This window comes from Equus asinus, chromosome 6 (genome assembly GCF_041296235.1).
Source record: "Equus asinus isolate D_3611 breed Donkey chromosome 6, EquAss-T2T_v2, whole genome shotgun sequence".
Taxonomy (NCBI): domain Eukaryota; kingdom Metazoa; phylum Chordata; class Mammalia; order Perissodactyla; family Equidae; genus Equus; species Equus asinus.
The window spans coordinates 56,545,791-56,563,299 of record NC_091795.1 but is presented as its reverse complement, the minus strand read 5'-3'; the positions used below and the strand labels follow the sequence as shown (position 1 = coordinate 56,563,299).

The following is a 17,509-nucleotide window of genomic DNA, read 5'->3' as shown; positions in this document are numbered from 1 at the left end:
ATTTTCCAGTTCCTAGCTGGAACCAGTTGCCTATGGCAGGGGGGAGAGGAAATAGGGCAGCCAGTATTGTTAGCATCATTGGCTCCCTCTTCAGCAGCACTCTGTCAGTGCTTGCTCTGCCATGTGATGTTCCAGGAACTGTGTATAGAGTGATGGAAACAGCCCCTGCCCCCACAAAGCGTACAGTCCAGTCAAATCCTCTTCTTCATAGCCTTTAGGACTCCACACGTGGTGCTAACCTGAGGAGTCTCCTTGGTTTTCCCACTAAAACTGGGGGGAATTAAGGCCATTTTTTTCCCAGGATCAGACTCATAGACTACAAACTCTCATGCTGTCAGGCTCTGTGAGTTATAAACCCAGTTGTCCAAGCAAAAAACATCTGTCAGCTTTGACAGGCTCAAGCTTTTCCCTAGCCTCAAACATCCCAAACCTTTCTCTCTCTCTCTCTTTCTCTTAAATATCACTTGACTCAGCCTCTGCGTCCCTTGTGTCCTTGTCTTACCTCACTGTCTCTCACTTAGTCCCTAACTGCCTTCCTGCCTCCTCTCCTAACACCCCTTACCCATCTGCCCTTCCCACTGTGCTTCTCTGCTGCTAGGGTTACCTTCCTAAAATATGAAACTATTCATGTTGTATCCTGCTAATAATTGTCAGGGGGCCCTAACTTCCTGGCATGCTTAAAAGGCTGCCCTGGCCGGCCTGACCCATCTCATTTCCTGCTGTTCCCTGCAAGACTTTAACTGTGGACATTGTCTTTTTACATGGATGCCTTTTGCACCTTGTCTTTCATATGAACTCATATCATCCCTAAAATCCTGGGTAGCCAGTCTCTCCATCCTCCATCTGTCTATGTCATTGTGTGTATATATATAGAGAGAGACATTTTGTTATTATTTGTTTACATGTCTGTCCTTCCTCTTAAGGTGGGCTTCTTGAAAGAGGGGCAATGTATTTTCTGTTTATGTATCTATAATGCTGTACCTGACATTTCACAATGAGCTAAAATATACCAGTTTGTCATAGGGTTTTCACAGACTGCTTCCATCCACTTAGTTTAATGAGACAAATATGGCACTCCATAGTCTACTTGCAATTTTCTAGGACATCTAGATACCATCAAATACCGGAGATATTCCAGCAAAATTGAGATTGAGAGGGTCCTTTAATATCTTATTGGTCATCACTCACCAAGTCTGAATGCTAAAGAGTTCGATAACCTTAAAAAGTTTTAAAGCCTCTAGCATTCACCTATTGTGCAAAAGGTGTTATCTTTTAATATTACTCCTTATAAAGATTTCTGAGGATATATATTCCAGCAAGCCCTTGTTAGATGGCCAACTCAGATCTGGGGCACCCAGTTGTTTCTCATCCCAGGACTCCTCTGCTCGCCCAGGTAGTACTCCCGAGATCCTGTGACATCAAGCTTCCTCTCGGGACAGTGGTTGCGGCAGCAGCAGCACCTGGGGCCTGATTCGGCCATCCTCCGCACCACCCCTTGATGCTCAGTGCCTCCCAACCCATCCTCTCCCAGCCTCTCCATCTGGACCCGCACTCACTCCCCACTACACAGCTGAAGCCACAAAGCACTCCCTGTGGACTCCAACTACACCCTCTTCATCTAAAAAGAAAAACAAAAACCTGATGAAGCACTTGGCCTTGACGATGTGAGAGTGCAAGTGGAGCGGACCTCCAGCTTTGGAGGCAGCACCGGAACTGAGGACTGTGGTGGGGGTCGTTGGGAACTCCTGGGAAGACAGGCTGCTCTCCTGCACCAGGGTACAGGGGCCTGGGAGGGCCGGTACTCAGGGATCCTATGCAAAAGATGACTCTAGGTTTGTTGGGAGAACAGTGGAATGAGGGCCACTGTGACAGCCTACGGAGCTTTGTGGCTGCAGAATTTGGGGACCCCCACATGGAGCCAGGGGAAAAGCTGACAATAGTTTGTTTTTGAACGGCTCACTTTATCCACAGAGACATTATGGTTGTCACAATGCAGAGACAGATATATTGGTTATATCTATCTGATGCCAGTTACACAAATGATGATGATAATGAAACGTATTGAGTGCTTACTCTGTGTCTGGTACTGTGCTAAATGCTCTATATTCTTTATGTTATCTGTTTTTATATAGTATCTCAATTTTATAGATGAGGAACCTGAGGCAAAAGAGATCAGGTAATATGTCCTAAGGCCCAGGGGTAGTAAGGAGCAGCCAATAGAGCATATGCTCTTATTAAATCATGCTGAACTTTGAAAAGGAAAAAAATTCTACTTCTGTTAACTGTAAACAGATGCTGAAATTGGAAAGAAAAAACCCCTCCTTTTGTTATCATGGAAACAGAGTCATCTGCTAGTTTTTCATATAGGTAATGTGCTATTTTTTGTTTTTTAAAATTCCCAACACCTATTTTTATAAAGGCATAACTTCTTTACACAATGAATTTAAAACATTTGAGTAATTTCTCATCTAGGAAGAATAACATTTCTTCCTCTTGACTGCTACAGACTCCTTGAAATTCTAGTTGGTATTTGACAAAGTTTTATTTTGATTGGACTACAGAGGAAAAATGCTACATGAACCACAAGCATAGTAATTTGTAGTCCTCTTTGTGTCACAGCAATTTTTGTAAAATAGAAATTTTCGTTTAACATACATAATCTATGGCAACAGACACAGAAACAGCACTTGACTCTGGGACCCCCTCCATGCTTTGAAATCCTAACGAGAATGGTATCCAGAACTTCTGCAAGCAGACTTACTTAATTCTAAGAAGCGCACTTCCTCCTAGCTACAGCATTTTTTCTTCCAAATTAAAGTCAAAAGCTAACTTGAAAACTGAGTAATATTTTCAAAATCAATAAGTAAATATCATGACATGAAGCAATTATAGGACCATATATAAGATGTTTTAATCATAGAATTATGATCATAGTAGTGTCTGGTTTCAAAGTAACCAAGTGCCTAAGATCAGATGAAATTATTGTTAAACCTGTGCTAAGCCTGTCTTTGCCAAAGTTGAACAGTTTTATTTACACCAATTGGGTAATTAATTACTTGGGGGACAGTTTAGACTCAGAGATCTCTTGACATTATCTTCTTAGATGATTAAGTGAGAAATAAATGTGGCTAAAAGATGATCAATGTTTTTCTTAACTTTTTTCAGTTGGAGGATGTGAAAAGAGGTCTTTTTCTTTTTCAGCCTTGCCTTACACCCAGATAAAACTCTTGTTGCAACTGGCCAAGTTGGGAAGGAGCCATATATATGTATATGGGATTCCTATAATGTCCAGACTGTGTCTATTCTTAAAGATGTCCATACACATGGAGTTGCCTGCCTGGCTTTCGACTCAGATGGACAGGTGTGTATCTTTTTCTGTTTCTCTTTTCTTTAATAACTTCTCACAAGTCACCTAGAATTATAGAGCCTACAGGCTCAAAGTCTATCAACGCTTGCTGTCTCCTCTTGGCAGCCTCCTAGAATCCTCACCTGTTTGATCCTTTTCCAAGCTTGGGCACTAACACTCAGCCCTGAATAGGCCTCAGTTTTGGTTCCCCAAGTCTCACCATCTGGTTAAAGTTTCCAGAAAGGAAGTCATGATAGGGTCCATCATGACTCAGCAATTCCCCTTTGTCTTCCATTGTTAGCTTCCTATTTGGAATAAGGATTGGACCAAACCTTTTTCACAGACCTCAAACCCTGAGCATCTCCTTGGTTCCCCTTGCTTTCAGAAGATAACATCACCTCCTAATAATTCACTGAGAAGATTCTCTTGGACTCTTTACCTTGAGGTCACTTCTAACTCCTTCTCCCTACCCACTCTCCCCAGTTCAAGCCGTGACTGATTCGTGTGTACTTAGTTTCTTCACAGCAACTCTAACATTCATCTTCTCCTTCCCATTCTTCTGCCACCGTGCATGACAGTTTATGTAACCTCTTAACTGGTCTCCACACAATTTTTTGCTAATACATTTCACCAACTGAAAAAGGTGTCTGTGCATTGTTTAAGAACAACAAAAGCTGGAAGTACCCATGAATGAAGTCCTTGCTACGTAGCTGGGCATTCTAGGCTAACCAACTTTTCTAGCCTTCACTATCCCCTTGCAGTCAAATTGGACAAGTCAACAAGATTACTCTATGACACCTGCACTTTGGCACCTGTGGACCCGTTCTCATGCTGTCCTCTCTACCTCAAGTGCCCGACTTAACCTATTTGCTCCTTAAAGTGACTCATTCTTCCAAGACACTTCAAAGGGCTTCATGACGTCTTCCCAGTTCCCTCAACAATGTTCCTCTCTTTCTTTTGACTTCTAGCAACAGTCGGCAGAAAAGACTTGTTAATGTGTTATAGATATCAATTATATCTCATAAAAAATATGTTATAGAACAGGGAATAGAAACATAGGAGGATCATTCCTGGCTTCCACTGCATTCACCTCCTTGCTAAGGGTGTGCCTTTTCCCCACAGCCTTCTCCATGTTCCTAGGCCACCTTTCTCTGTCTCTTTCACCCTCCATGTTTCTGCCAGTTAATTCCTTCAATCCAATTTTTGGTGAATCTCAGAGTTAATTCTGTAAGTTCGTGGCATGGAAAGACCTGTGAAATTGTTCTTAAAAGTTTGACCAAACTGAGAGTTCACGGGAAGTTCAGTGGATTTTAAGACTTGATCTGGTTTAAGTCACTTTTTAAGCAATTAACATTTACTTGGTGTTTTCTGTTATTTTGAGAGAGTAGTGATCATTAACTGTTCATTTTTCTTTCTGTAACTAGATTCACTACATATGTAGACTCCTGATATATATATTTTTGATTTTGCTATTCTGTAATCTCATCCAGTTTAGTCAGGATAATGCATATATTCCATTGTATATTCACATCTAAAGAGAAATAGCTGGATAGTGACATTTGTGCAGATTGTAGTTATTGAGTTCCTGACTAAATTGAATGAGTGTGTCAGAGTGAAGAGGCAAGTACAAGTGAACATTATGCTTAGATGTGTACTTATATGCACATTGTCTAATTTGATTTTGTTTTTCTAGCAAACATTCTTTTCAAAATTTGTTCTGAAGCATCACAAGAAAAATGTTATGTGGCAGAGGGAAATCCAGCTTTAATTTTTAGGTCTTTGTCCAATTATTTTGTGTTAGAATCCTAGCTATTCTCTCTTAGGTTCGATTTTGAAGGGTGAAGGTATGGACTGCATGGCACTTAACTGTCAATTGAGAAAAATAACCTCCTATTTGTTTGCCATGGTGAATTTCATGGCTTGTTGATGTCTGTTGCTTCAGGTCAGCCTTATTCCCTGGACAGTGTTCACTGGAATCGAGTGATATTTAGAAAATGACAAATGGCCCTTCACTTCACAAGCAACAAAAGGCAATAGAAATGTTTTCAGGTAGCTGTGGGGCCTCTCACTACAAAGGAACAAAATAGATTTCTTTTGTTTTTTTCTCAATCAAGAAATGTGGGTTTTACTTTAGTGTCCATGTGTATGTTAACTGCTTTTTCTATTTTTTTTAAAAACGCTGAATGGAATTCACCTACTTCAAATTTCTGTATATGGATCAAAATACAACCGTGTGTTATAATCATTGCTGGAACCCTAAATTAAAAATCACAACAAAGACCCCCTTTTCTTAAGGGCATATTTTAAAACCTCCAGCTATATAATTTTTGTACTAAATATTCCTAATGGAAGCCATCTTTAGTGAAGACACCCGAGTAATCCCTGCATAACAAAATATGTATACATTTAGCCACACGTGGCTGTCTATCATTCTGTCATATGTCATACATATGCACACACATATATATACACACACACACACACTCAGATGTACTCGGTGAAATGCATAAGCTCAGATACTCTTAAGCTTGGGTAGTACTGTGTTTTTAAAACCCTTTGACTTACATTATGTCACTGATCCACACAACAGTCCTACTAGGTAGACAGACAAATATTTTATACTCATTTTACAGATGAGAAAACTGAAATTTAAGGAGATTAATTAGTTTTCCAGGGGCTGGCTACTCTCAAAGTCAAAAAAAGAGCCAAATCTACTTGCTCCCAGTCCGGACCTCTATCTGTTGCACAGTGCTGTTTTCTTAGAGGTCGTGTGCTGCTGGAATCTGATTTTGGTGTTCCTAACACTGGACACTTTTGATTTTGTGTATACTTGTATGTGTTGAATTTTCTTTTCCCTTTGAGGACAAGTTCTGATCTGAACCCAAAGAATTTAGACTGAGAGATGAAGTACCAGATTACTTTTATTAAAATTATGTATCCTTCTTAATCACTTTAAATGTTTATGAAATTATGAAAATTAAGAAGAATGAAAATAAGGTTTACTTCTGAGATTTCTTCTCTATGCGTTTGTTAAACCCTTTAATTCTAGAAGTTTGGTCATACTTTTAGACTATAGAATCCTAGACTCTCTTAAATCTTGCACTAAGATCTTAAATGTAAAAATCTGAATACTGCCTTCAAGTTCTGTTCCTGTGATTTCCACTGATTAACCAGAGACTTCATCAGATTTTGCATGTTTCCTATGCTTAAGAAGGACAAATGAGTTGTAGTTTTCAGGTTTTTGAAATTTCAGGAAGTGTTAATGGAAGTCATCTACTGTGATATCTTTAGTTTTTGCCTTAAGATGGATTTTGAGAAATCATTTTTTTCATGAGAAGTTCAATGCTTGGCCCATAGTAGGTAATCAATAACCATTTGTTGAAAGAAGGTGTGGATAATAGGAAATCTTCCCATCATTTTCAGCTACTAAATATGGTTCTTATTCTTAGCGTTTAGCCTCTGTGGGATTGGATGCCAAAAACACAGTCTGCATTTGGGACTGGAGGAAGGGAAAACTTCTGGCCTCAGCCACCGGCCACTCTGATCGGGTAAGAAGAACTTGTTGGATCAAGCCATGCAGATTTCATAACTGGGGGGCAATTGTGATATAGCTTCTCATAGTTGTAATATTTTTAAAAGTAAATTTTTACTGTTTTTAAAAATTAATTTCTGATTAATAGCTATGTTGGCATGAGCTCTTCTGGTGGTCAGATGCTTTATTTAAATTGTTAGTGCGTTTCATAGGTGAAGCAAATTTTTGATACTATCATTTAGCTTCTTCATAAAGCCAGAATAGAATTGAATTTGAAATTATATGTAAAATTTAGATGTATTCATTAGGAGATGGAAATCGTTGTTAGAAAATAATATTCACAAAATGTTTACAAGTGTATGCATTTGAATTTCAAATGAATGTAGTGACAATTTTGTGATTCTTTGTTATATTTGAAACATCGAATGTAAATTATGGCTTGCTTATCATACATACTGAAGTCAGTGTGATCCGATATGATAATTCCATGTAGTCAGAGCTGGCAAGATAGGAAATGAAGATGACATATGCATTAAGTGGTTAGAAATCTATTTCTCCAGTGTCTTGCATAATTAAAAAAATTTGCCTACTTTATTGTCTTGATTTTCTAATTAAAAAAAATGAATTTACATGACTGTCTTACATTGATTCCTAGTTGTTTTGTATTTCTGCACAATGTAAGTGTCCATGTAGAATGAGGCTCTAATTAAATATTACGTTCACTGTCTCTTGCTTAATGTGAACTCTAAAAAAATTTTATGTGAATGGTACATTCAAGTAGGGAGAATTGTGGTTTAAGGGGACCCCATAGTTGTTGCTGCACATTTGGACTCATTGTACTTGAGAATTAAATCCTCAGAAAGTCTGGGAGTGACCAGCAATGGAACTATTGTGTTGGAAGAGGCCTGGCACCGCTCTGTCCCAATGGCTCCCACCTCTGGCTACACACGAGAATCCTCTAGGCAGATTTTACATCATAATGATGCTCAAGTTCTACCCCCCAGGTTTCGATATTAACTTATTAGTATTTAATTGGTATTAAGTTAATATTGAATGAACAGGTTAAAAATATTTGCAGTGCTTACATTTTGGATATTACTGTTTCTGCTTATGCTGTGATCCCATTATGTCTTATAAAGTAAGTTGAATTGGACTGGATCGATAGGTGAATTTCTTACTGCTTTGTTAGTGTTTTGTACCCTTTCCCGTTAGAAGTAGATTGTAAAAAGTGCAATGCTTCTCTAGTGAGAACTCTGTGATTTTAAAAGCCTAGAATGTTTTAATGAAATACTGTTCTTTTAGAACACTGTTCTCCTAGAGCCCATAATTTGTATCACACATAGTTTTTCTCTTTATAACTGATGCCAGGATGAATTATTATTGGCTGCTTATGGGCAAATGATTATCTTTAAGATATTTTCGTGGCTAAATACTTAATCCCTAGCACTCATTTGTATGAGTGCTTCATAGCCTGCAAAATGATCCTACATACATTATCCTAATTGACATGGTAACAACTGAGGTGGTATCATTCCTTTTAGAGAAGATGAGGTTAAGGTTAGAGACTTAGCTGACCTCACATAGCTAGAATGGGTACTTAGACCACATGCTCCTTCTTCAGTGCTCCTGCTGTGGTCCATAATTCCTCCTTCCTACCTAACAGAAGATTATTTGTCCTCCTTCTTTCTCTGATGATTAGTCCATATTGCTCCTTCCTATGTGATGAGAAATTAGCAGCCTAAGCTCTTTCTCTTTCTAGACTCTAGCCCTGACATCTGGTCCTTCTGTCTATTAGAGATGCACAGAGTGTGGTCCATGGACCACTTGCATCAGAATCTCCTGGGACCTGTTTACAAAGGCATGTGCCTGGACCCGTTTTCAGACCCACTAAATCAGAATCTCTCAGGTGGGCTGGGGGAATATGCACTTTAAACAATTGCCACAGGTAATTTGACCCTCAGTGTTGACAGAGAGTCTTCTCTTCCCTGGTCCCCAAGTGGAAATATACACGCAAACTGTCTGGTAGCTTTTCTTAAGGAAAAGTTGTGTTAGCAGATGTTTTCAGTTCATTGGAGAACTGAAAATATAATGGTATTTTGGGTGAGATTAAAATGATGGCCTAAAGGACTATTTTGGGTGGGCTAAGTTAGTGCCAGATAAATGCCTCTACCTTAGTTTAGGAATATCAACTTCTGTGATTACTAAAAACTGTGGGCAACATTGAATTGTAATTGACTATTAAACATTTTCCTACTTAAAATGAAGCATTTTATAATTCTTTTCATTTTATTGTGAAGCTATCACAAAAGTATTTTATTAGCATTGTGGAGAGCTATAGAAAATTTGATCAAAAAATTATCCTAAATCATCACAATTTATTTACCCCAGATGGACAAAGTTAAAAATATGACATCCGTTTGTTCTCAATGATTGTGGTTATTATCTCTCTTTTCAGGCCTAAGGTAAGTAGACATGAGGTGATAAAATCATCCCCAGAACCAATCCTCCATTTTCCAGTCTGTGTAGGTAGCATTGTGTTCTAAGTGTTAAGATAGAGTCTTGGCAATTGGACTGGTATCTGAAAGAAGGCCAAAACATGTAAATGACCAACATGGCAACTTTTAATTTTTTTAAACAGATTTTTGATATTTCCTGGGATCCATATCAGCCAAACAGAGTGGTTAGCTGTGGAGTAAAACATATAAAGGTAAAGTAGTGTTTTTGTAAATTTTTGGTACCTTGGATGAAAATAATTTTAGGTGTTTTATATATATATAATTTGGTTTTGAGAAACTGCTTGATTTTACATATTTTTCCTTAAATTTAGAGCCTTCTTACTTGCTTCTCTGATCTTGAAGCAAGCTAACATCAGCTGATGGGGCTCTCTTTCAGAAATGCAATGTAGAGACAGTGAAGTGAAGTGCTCAACAGGTAGCTGAAAAGGGAACTTTATGTTAATTAAATACTAAACAGAAGACTCATAATACTTCTGGGATTGCATATTTTAAAACAGTTCTGATTTTAATTTGTGAATTAAGTTTTTACATTATGATGAATGTTTACACATATTGCATGATTTCTTCTCTCAGAAGAAAGATGCCATGTTGTGTTGGGCCTAGGTAATAGAGGGGTACATGGTACAAACCTACCTGGGCCATTGGTTTCTAAATGCCTCTGTCTGCCTCCAGACTGCACAGCCTGAAAGACTGTTAGTAGCCCAGGACCTACCTCTGCCTACTTGCTTCTTTCTATTTTGTTACACAGGTAGCAAAATTAACACCATCAACATCATTTGCTCCGTCATAGCAACAGTTTCTCCTGGACCCTGGGATATGGCCCAGGATCTTCTGTATAGGTTTATAGATAATATAAGTTAGAGTCTACCAATAAGAGTATAAGGATTACTTGCTTGGAGAGAGCATGTGTGGATCTCTGTGGGTACAAAAATGCTGTATTTCTGTACAAACAGAGAGAGATCTATATTCTTCCAAAAACTCCTCCTGTTTCCCAGTTCTTTTATTCTTCTTTTAGTCTAGTTTTTCCTGATCTTTCCCATTGTTCCTTCTTAATGGTTAGAAAGGGACAGATGGTAAAATGCTCAGAAACAAATTTAACAAGAAATATGCAAGACTTATTTAAAGAATATTACAAAACTTTACAGAGGAAGATAAAAGAAGACTTGAACAAATGGAGAGACAACCTTGATTCTGGACATGAAGTCTAAAAATTATAAATGCATCATTTCTTTCCAAGTTAATTTATATTTAGTACGAGTTCAATTACAATCTCTATAAATTTTGTTGTTACCTGATAACATTTCCCTTTAAGTTATTCTAAGTTAATCTGGAAGAACAAAAGAGCGAGAATAACCGAGAACTTTGGAATAAAAAAGAATAATGAAGAGGAATTTGCACTACTATTTACTAAAGCATATTATGAAATTACAATAATTAAAATGGTATAAGAACAGGATATGTATGAATAAACAACAACAAAACAAAGCTGAGAAATAGACCTTAATGTGGATGACAATTAAGAATATAATAATTGTATTTCCGACAAGTGGGCAGTAGAACAATTTGTTATCTATTTATTTAGGGGGAAAATTTAAAAATTATTACTTCATACCATACACTAAAATAAATTCTTTATGAATTAAAGAGCTGGATGTTAACAAAAAACTAAAATAACTAGAGGAATATATAAGTAAATGTTTAACTGCTCTCAAGTTGGAGAAAGGCCTTTCTAAATGTAAAAGCAAAATAAGAAACTATAAAGGATAATGTTATAGACTCAACTATATAAATATTAAAGTGTTCTGTCTACTTACCCCCCACCCCCAAGAAACAAGACACCGAGGCCGGCCCTGTGGCCGAGTGGTTGAGTTCGCCCGCTCTGCTTCGGCGGCCCAGGGTTTCGCTGGTTTGGATCCTGGGTGCGGACATGGCACCATTTGTCGGGCCACACTGAGGCGGCGTCCTACATGCCATAACCAGAAGGACCCACAGCTAAAATATACAACTATGAACTGGGGGGATTTGGGGAGAAAAAAGCAGAAAGGGGAAAAAAAAAAAGAAACAAGAGGCCAACGACAAATGAGCAAAGCATAAGCAACAAGCATGGCAGTTAGATAGAATGTTGGCTTGTTCTTGAAATGTAAATACCTATGTAGCAAATCTGTAGAATGGATAAAGAACAAAACCGACAAAAATAGAAACATTGTTGGCTAATAGACATATGAAATACTAAATCTCATTAATAATTAAGGAATAAAAGTTTTAAAGTAACAATGTTTTTAATGTATCAAAATTATGGTTAAGATATATCCAGTGTTGGGAAAGATTTGGTGAATGAACACTCTCAAGCCTTGCTAGCAGAGGGGTAAATGAGTATGATCTTTCAGTCCAGAAATTTGGCAATATCTATTGCTAGCCTTAGAAATGTTCATACCCTTTGAGTCAGTAATTTCACATCGTGGAATTTATCCCAAGGAAGTTGTTAGAAGTCTGAACCAAACTCTGATTTATTGCTGAATAACATCAGTAGCTAATAAAACCAAACAAAAGAAAACCTGAAACCACTAACTGCCCCAGGTGGTTAAAAACGTATAGTATGGCTCTATGAAGAAATACTGCGCAATCATTGTAAGTCAGGTGCTAGATGGTTAATGTTACTGGGAAATATTCAAGATCTGTTTACAGTCTACTTCTGAGTGGGGCAAATTTGTGGCTTTTATTTTTCTACCTAAAAAATAGATTATATTTTTGTGTAGGAAATAAATTGGAAGTATATCCCAAAATGTTAAATAGTTATCTCTCGGTAATGATTGATGGATGGTTTAAAAATTTTCCCTTTTATATTTTCCTCCATTTTTAAATTATTTTCCGATAACATATTTTACTTCTAAAATAAGAAAAAAACAAGAGACAAAAAGATAAATCTATAGATTACACTATTCAAAGGTCCAAGATATCCTACCAACACCTTCTGGCTTCCTAAAATTTTGTAATCCCTGTGCAAAGACCTGATTTTCACCTGAGAATACCTGTATTTGCTGAAATACAGACACATTTTGCTTCAGCAGCAGTTGGAGGATCCTTCTGTATGTCTTTTGCAGCCCACCGGAAAGACAAGAAAACTTACTAAATTTGATAAACATTGTTGAGTTTGTCCCATGTGAAGGAATAAAAACTGACCCTATTTTCAATTTGCTTGAAGTTTAACGATTAAAAGATTAAAACAGAAAATTATGTAAGAAACAAAACGGAAATTCTCTAGGGATAAAGGAAAGATCCCAACTGGTTTAATGAACGTTAAGTGTTTCAGGAAGGGGATTGTTTTTGAGCTGAGCCTTGGTGAGTAGGTGAGTTTGGTGGGGACGTCTTGGAAGGCAGAGAACCCACGGGAGGGACTGCACTTCATTCGGAAGGTAAGAGGGCGGCATTGGTCACCCATGGAATCATGGGACTGGGGAGCAGAACGGCCAATAACATGTTCAAAGATTATCGTTATTAACATTTTCACCACCAAAGAACCTCTTTTCTTAACTTTGTTTCCAAGGGAACCAACATTTTGAAAGATTTGGGCCACAAAATACACTGTAGCCATTAAATATTGATTCCCTTAACAATTTTTGTTAATCGCAGATGTATATCCGCCACCATGAGTTTCTAACCAGTTTATCGTGTGGCAAAGCTTGAGTTGTTCTTTCAGCCACAGCAAAGAAACAGGTGAGCTCATGATAAGCCTGATTTCCATTAGGCTGTGGCGGCTCTCTGAAGTCTGGGACCCCGACTGGAGAGCCATCATCTAACCTGCATGTTCTACAGTGACGAAGCCAAGATGTAGGAAGTTATTTGATTTTGAATCCTGGTTTTATCTTCCTCTGCTTGACTCTGGGAAAACTATTTGATCTCCCTGAGGCTGAATTTCTCCCTCTCATCCCCCAAAGAAGGACCACTACCTTCTGAATTTGTTAAGAGTTACATTAAACAGTGTGTGGGACCAGCAGGGGCACAGTAACATTCAGGTTCTTTTCCCATTTCTGAGGCTCACAGATACGATTTAAACTCCGTCTCTGGCTCCCTGTGTAGAGCTCTTTCCACTTAGGAATTATTTTTTAATGATCTATTTTGGCTTAACTTTCTCCCCCCAAAACAGATTGTTAAAAATAATAGATTAGTTGCTTAATTGATAGAATTCTCTGGCTTCTTCCCTATTTCTTTTCATCCTTGGGTAACTCTAACTTTTAATCAGTTAATTGTAAAAGCAGAGACAGATAAAACCCTGGAACTTCATTTGAAAATGCTAAAAGCTGCTTATCCTGTTAAATTTATTAATTGTGTTTTAAAAGACTTAGGTATTTTTTCTAAACAAAAACAAGCATTTTTACCTCAAATGCAAGAATCTGCAAATGCCCATCCAGCCATTCTTTATTAATTTTGTTTAGAAAGAAATCCACAACAAATTTCAGCAGGATTCAACAAATTATTTTCTCTCTCCTGTATTTTCTACATCCAGTTCCAGGATCCCCACCTTTTTTCCCAAAACCTGTCTAACATCAAATGAATAATTCTAGTCACAAGTTGACTGTAAAATCTTTGCACTCCAAGGAAATATTTTGATGTGAAATTTTTGTAGCTAAAGTGAAATCGTTTCTAGTTTTGCAAATCCCCAGTGTTTGCCAAACAGGCAAATTACAATGATCTGAAATGAATGCTTGAAAAACAGTAGCAGTTGAGCATTGTCTGCTTGGTTGGTTTTACGGCAAATGAGTCTACCAGGTTTGTGGATATTGATCCTTCTCCAGTCTCTCGTCACAGACAGAAGGGACCCTGGGGATTACCTAGGGCCAGATGAGCTCCAAGGTAGCTGCCAGTTCTAACAGAATTTGCATTACAAGCTGTGAATGAAGATTGGAGAAGATAAGCAACATCTCTTTATGTCATGTGGATTTAATGGTGTGTTGCTACCCTAAACTGTCACTGTTTTCCAAACAGGAAGTGCTTCTCAAGAAGAGAGAATCTTTCAGAGATTTGCCATTTTCTGCTGAAAATCTCATGCCTATCCTGGCATTACATCTACTTATGCCTTTTTAGAGAAAAATTTATTTGGAATGTTTTATGTTGGCATTATACCATCTGACTGGGTGATTTATCAGAAGACCTTTGTGTCTAAGAATAATGGTCTCTATTTTTTTTTGTGGTTGTCCGTCTAGAAATATTTCAGTAACTCAAGTGTCAGAGGTGTACATCCCAAGTTAAAGGGATAATCATTACAAAAAAATCAGTCTCCTTTAGGGATAATAATTACAAAATAAATATTTCTTTTTAATCTTCATGCATGGGGAGACAGTGAGAAGGGAAAATGTCTGCCTTAACGTCACCACAAACAGCAAGTTCTTGGCAGCCAGTAGTTGTTTACAGCTAGTAGTTTGTGCAGGTTCAAAGTTAGTACTGAAATATTTTCCCAAACTTATGCCTATCTTTTTCTCAGATCTTTTTATTCTTTCCATGTATACGTTAGCACCTTTTTGTAAAAATAATAATACCCAAAGAAATGAATCACCAGAGTTCACACTTTCCTCCTCAATGAAAGAAGAACCCCAGATTGTCTCATCGTCCTTAAGGGCCACCTTCTCCACAGATGCCTGAGTCCCGGCCCTCCTCGGTGCTGCAGCCTTCCCAGAACTGCTTCTTGAAGACCCAACTCCTCTGAGAAGACCACCATTTTTCCTCTCCTGCAGACACAAAATATTAGAGTTGTCACTGAATTTTCCTTGCACATTTCCTGTCCCCTGGGTTTGCCCAATCCTGTTCTCCTGAACCCCGACACAATTTCTTCCTCACTGCTGATGCAAATCCTACTCTCTTTCATTCCGATTAATTCAACATGCTTCTCTATCTTTGAATTCCCTTTCCGCTTGTATGTAGTCTGAATATGCTGCCTTGAAATTCTCTCTTGTCTTATATGTGTCTTCTTCATTAGATTTAAAGTTCTCAAGGCAAAGATCAAGATTTCAATATTCTCTCATGTATGACCTCCATTGAACCCTTACCTTCTGCAAGTCGCTTATGCCTAACTCTTTCCCTCATTTCCAAATGGGAATAATAATATCTGCCTTTGCTAGTTCTCAAGGTATTTTGAAGATCAAATAACTTAACAAATGTAAAGAGTCTTTATAAACCGTGAGGGGCTACATACATGGTGGTAAAGTTATACCAGTTCATACATTTAAAAGAATTATGTCAAAGCAAAATGTTTAACCTCTGTATAACTATGGGAATCTCCCTGCTGCCTTCTATAAAGTAGCTTAAGCTTCATGCACATGGTCTCCTCATGATAAATTATGCAGCTAAAACTGACAAGCCTAGTCAATTATTTGGCTACATGGAAATGTAACTCATATTTAGACACATATTTCTGAGTAACATTTCTACAGGGAAGATTTATAATATTTTTAGTTAGAAAGAAATTATTTCCAAATATATATATATACACACACCAAAAAATGCCTGGAAGATATATCAACATGTTAACAGGAGGTTGTGAATAATTTCAGTTTCCTCTTTACGTTTGTCTTTATTTACAAACTTTTCTACAATGAACCTATACTGGTTCTATAATTAGACCAAAAAAATCAAACAAAAATGTCATTCATGCACTTTATTCCAACTCTGAGAACGTTGACATTTTATTTAAATCACCATTAAACAATTAGCAAAGTTTTGGAATTTTGGAACTTTGGAAGTTTTAAAAATGTCATTATAGGTTTTTCTTATGCTGCTACTAGTTGGCTCAAATATTTTGCAGTTCTCTGTTGGTTACAGTAAAACAAATTATGTGTGTGCCTAGTTCAGCTATAGCATATTAGGTAAACTGTATTGAAATATAAAAGAATAAATACCAATAATGTGATGCATCAGAATACTCTATTTTAGATCTGTTTATTTTATCACTTACTTTCTAGTTTTGGACTCTGTGTGGAAATGCCCTGACTGCAAAAAGAGGGATATTTGGCAAAACAGGGGATCTTCAGACCATCCTTTGCCTTGCATGTGCCAAAGAAGATATCACCTACTCTGGTGCTTTAAATGGCGACATCTATGTCTGGAAAGGGCTCAATTTAGTTCGCACCATTCAAGGAGCACATAGTGTAAGTATCCCCATATGGAAATTTGGGGATAATTTATTAAATAAGTTAAGGTCACAAATCTCTATTTTTTCCCATTGCTTTAGGATCAGCAGACTCTGCTGAACACTTCCTAAACATTAAAAAATTTCCAAAATTACTTTTTGTTCACTTAAAGGAAATAAATATTTCGAAAGCACAGTAATTTAATTAGCCTTCACCTCAATCGTTGATTGGCTGATTAGTGTTGCTATTCCTCAACAGTCGCTTGACAGAAGACCAGAACTATTTCATCATCAGTTTCGTCTTATAGACCAGCACTTCTCAAACTTCAATATGCCTACAAATCTCCTGGGTATCCTGTTACAATGTGGATTCTGACTCAGTGGGTCTGGGATGATGTCACTGCTTCTGGCCTGTGGCCCACAGGTTGACTAGCAAGGGTGTAGACAATTATTATTTTACATTGGTTAGTAAGGGTAGAATTTCCTCACTCCAAGTGAGTGAGCATCACCTCCACGTCCGCATTATTAGTTTACAGTTTACATTGATAAACTTCTCTCTTTTGATGGTCTGCTCCATAAGAATACGGGCAAACTTTACTTCTGACCACTCTGCTCTCTTTGACATATATGAAAATAGTTATATTGCCGTATCTGTGGATGATAAAATGGAAATGCCCAGAAGAATGGGGAGGTAATGTGAAAGCTAAAGCCCATTATAGTAAATGGAAATTTGGTAACATTTTTGGAAGCTTGATAGACCTTTAGTTTATACCCTCCAACTTGGTCCCCTATTACTCTTTTTTTTTTTTTTTTGAGGAAGATTAGCCCTGAGCTAACATCTGCTGCCAATCTTCCTCTTTTTGCTGAGGAAGACTGGCCCTGAGCTAACATCTGTGCCCATCTTCCTCTACTTTATACGGGGGACGCCTACCACAGCATGGCCTTCTGAGTGGTGCCATGTCCGCGCCCGGGATCCGAACTGACGAACCCAGGGC

At 37.8% G+C, this 17,509-nt stretch overlaps 1 protein-coding gene across 2 annotated transcripts in view; it reads left to right on the top strand.

Annotated features, from left to right (window-relative positions):
* Positions 1 to 17,509, top strand: part of EML6 (EMAP like 6) — a 252,161-nt gene that overhangs the window by 90,062 nt on the left and 144,590 nt on the right. For both annotated transcript variants that reach the window (XM_070512098.1, XM_070512097.1), the window contains exons 2-5: positions 3,202 to 3,361; positions 6,796 to 6,894; positions 9,517 to 9,585; positions 16,348 to 16,533. In XM_070512098.1, coding sequence (XP_070368199.1) covers positions 3,202 to 3,361; positions 6,796 to 6,894; positions 9,517 to 9,585; positions 16,348 to 16,533 — 514 coding nt within the window. The remainder of the gene's footprint in view (positions 1 to 3,201; positions 3,362 to 6,795; positions 6,895 to 9,516; positions 9,586 to 16,347; positions 16,534 to 17,509) is intronic.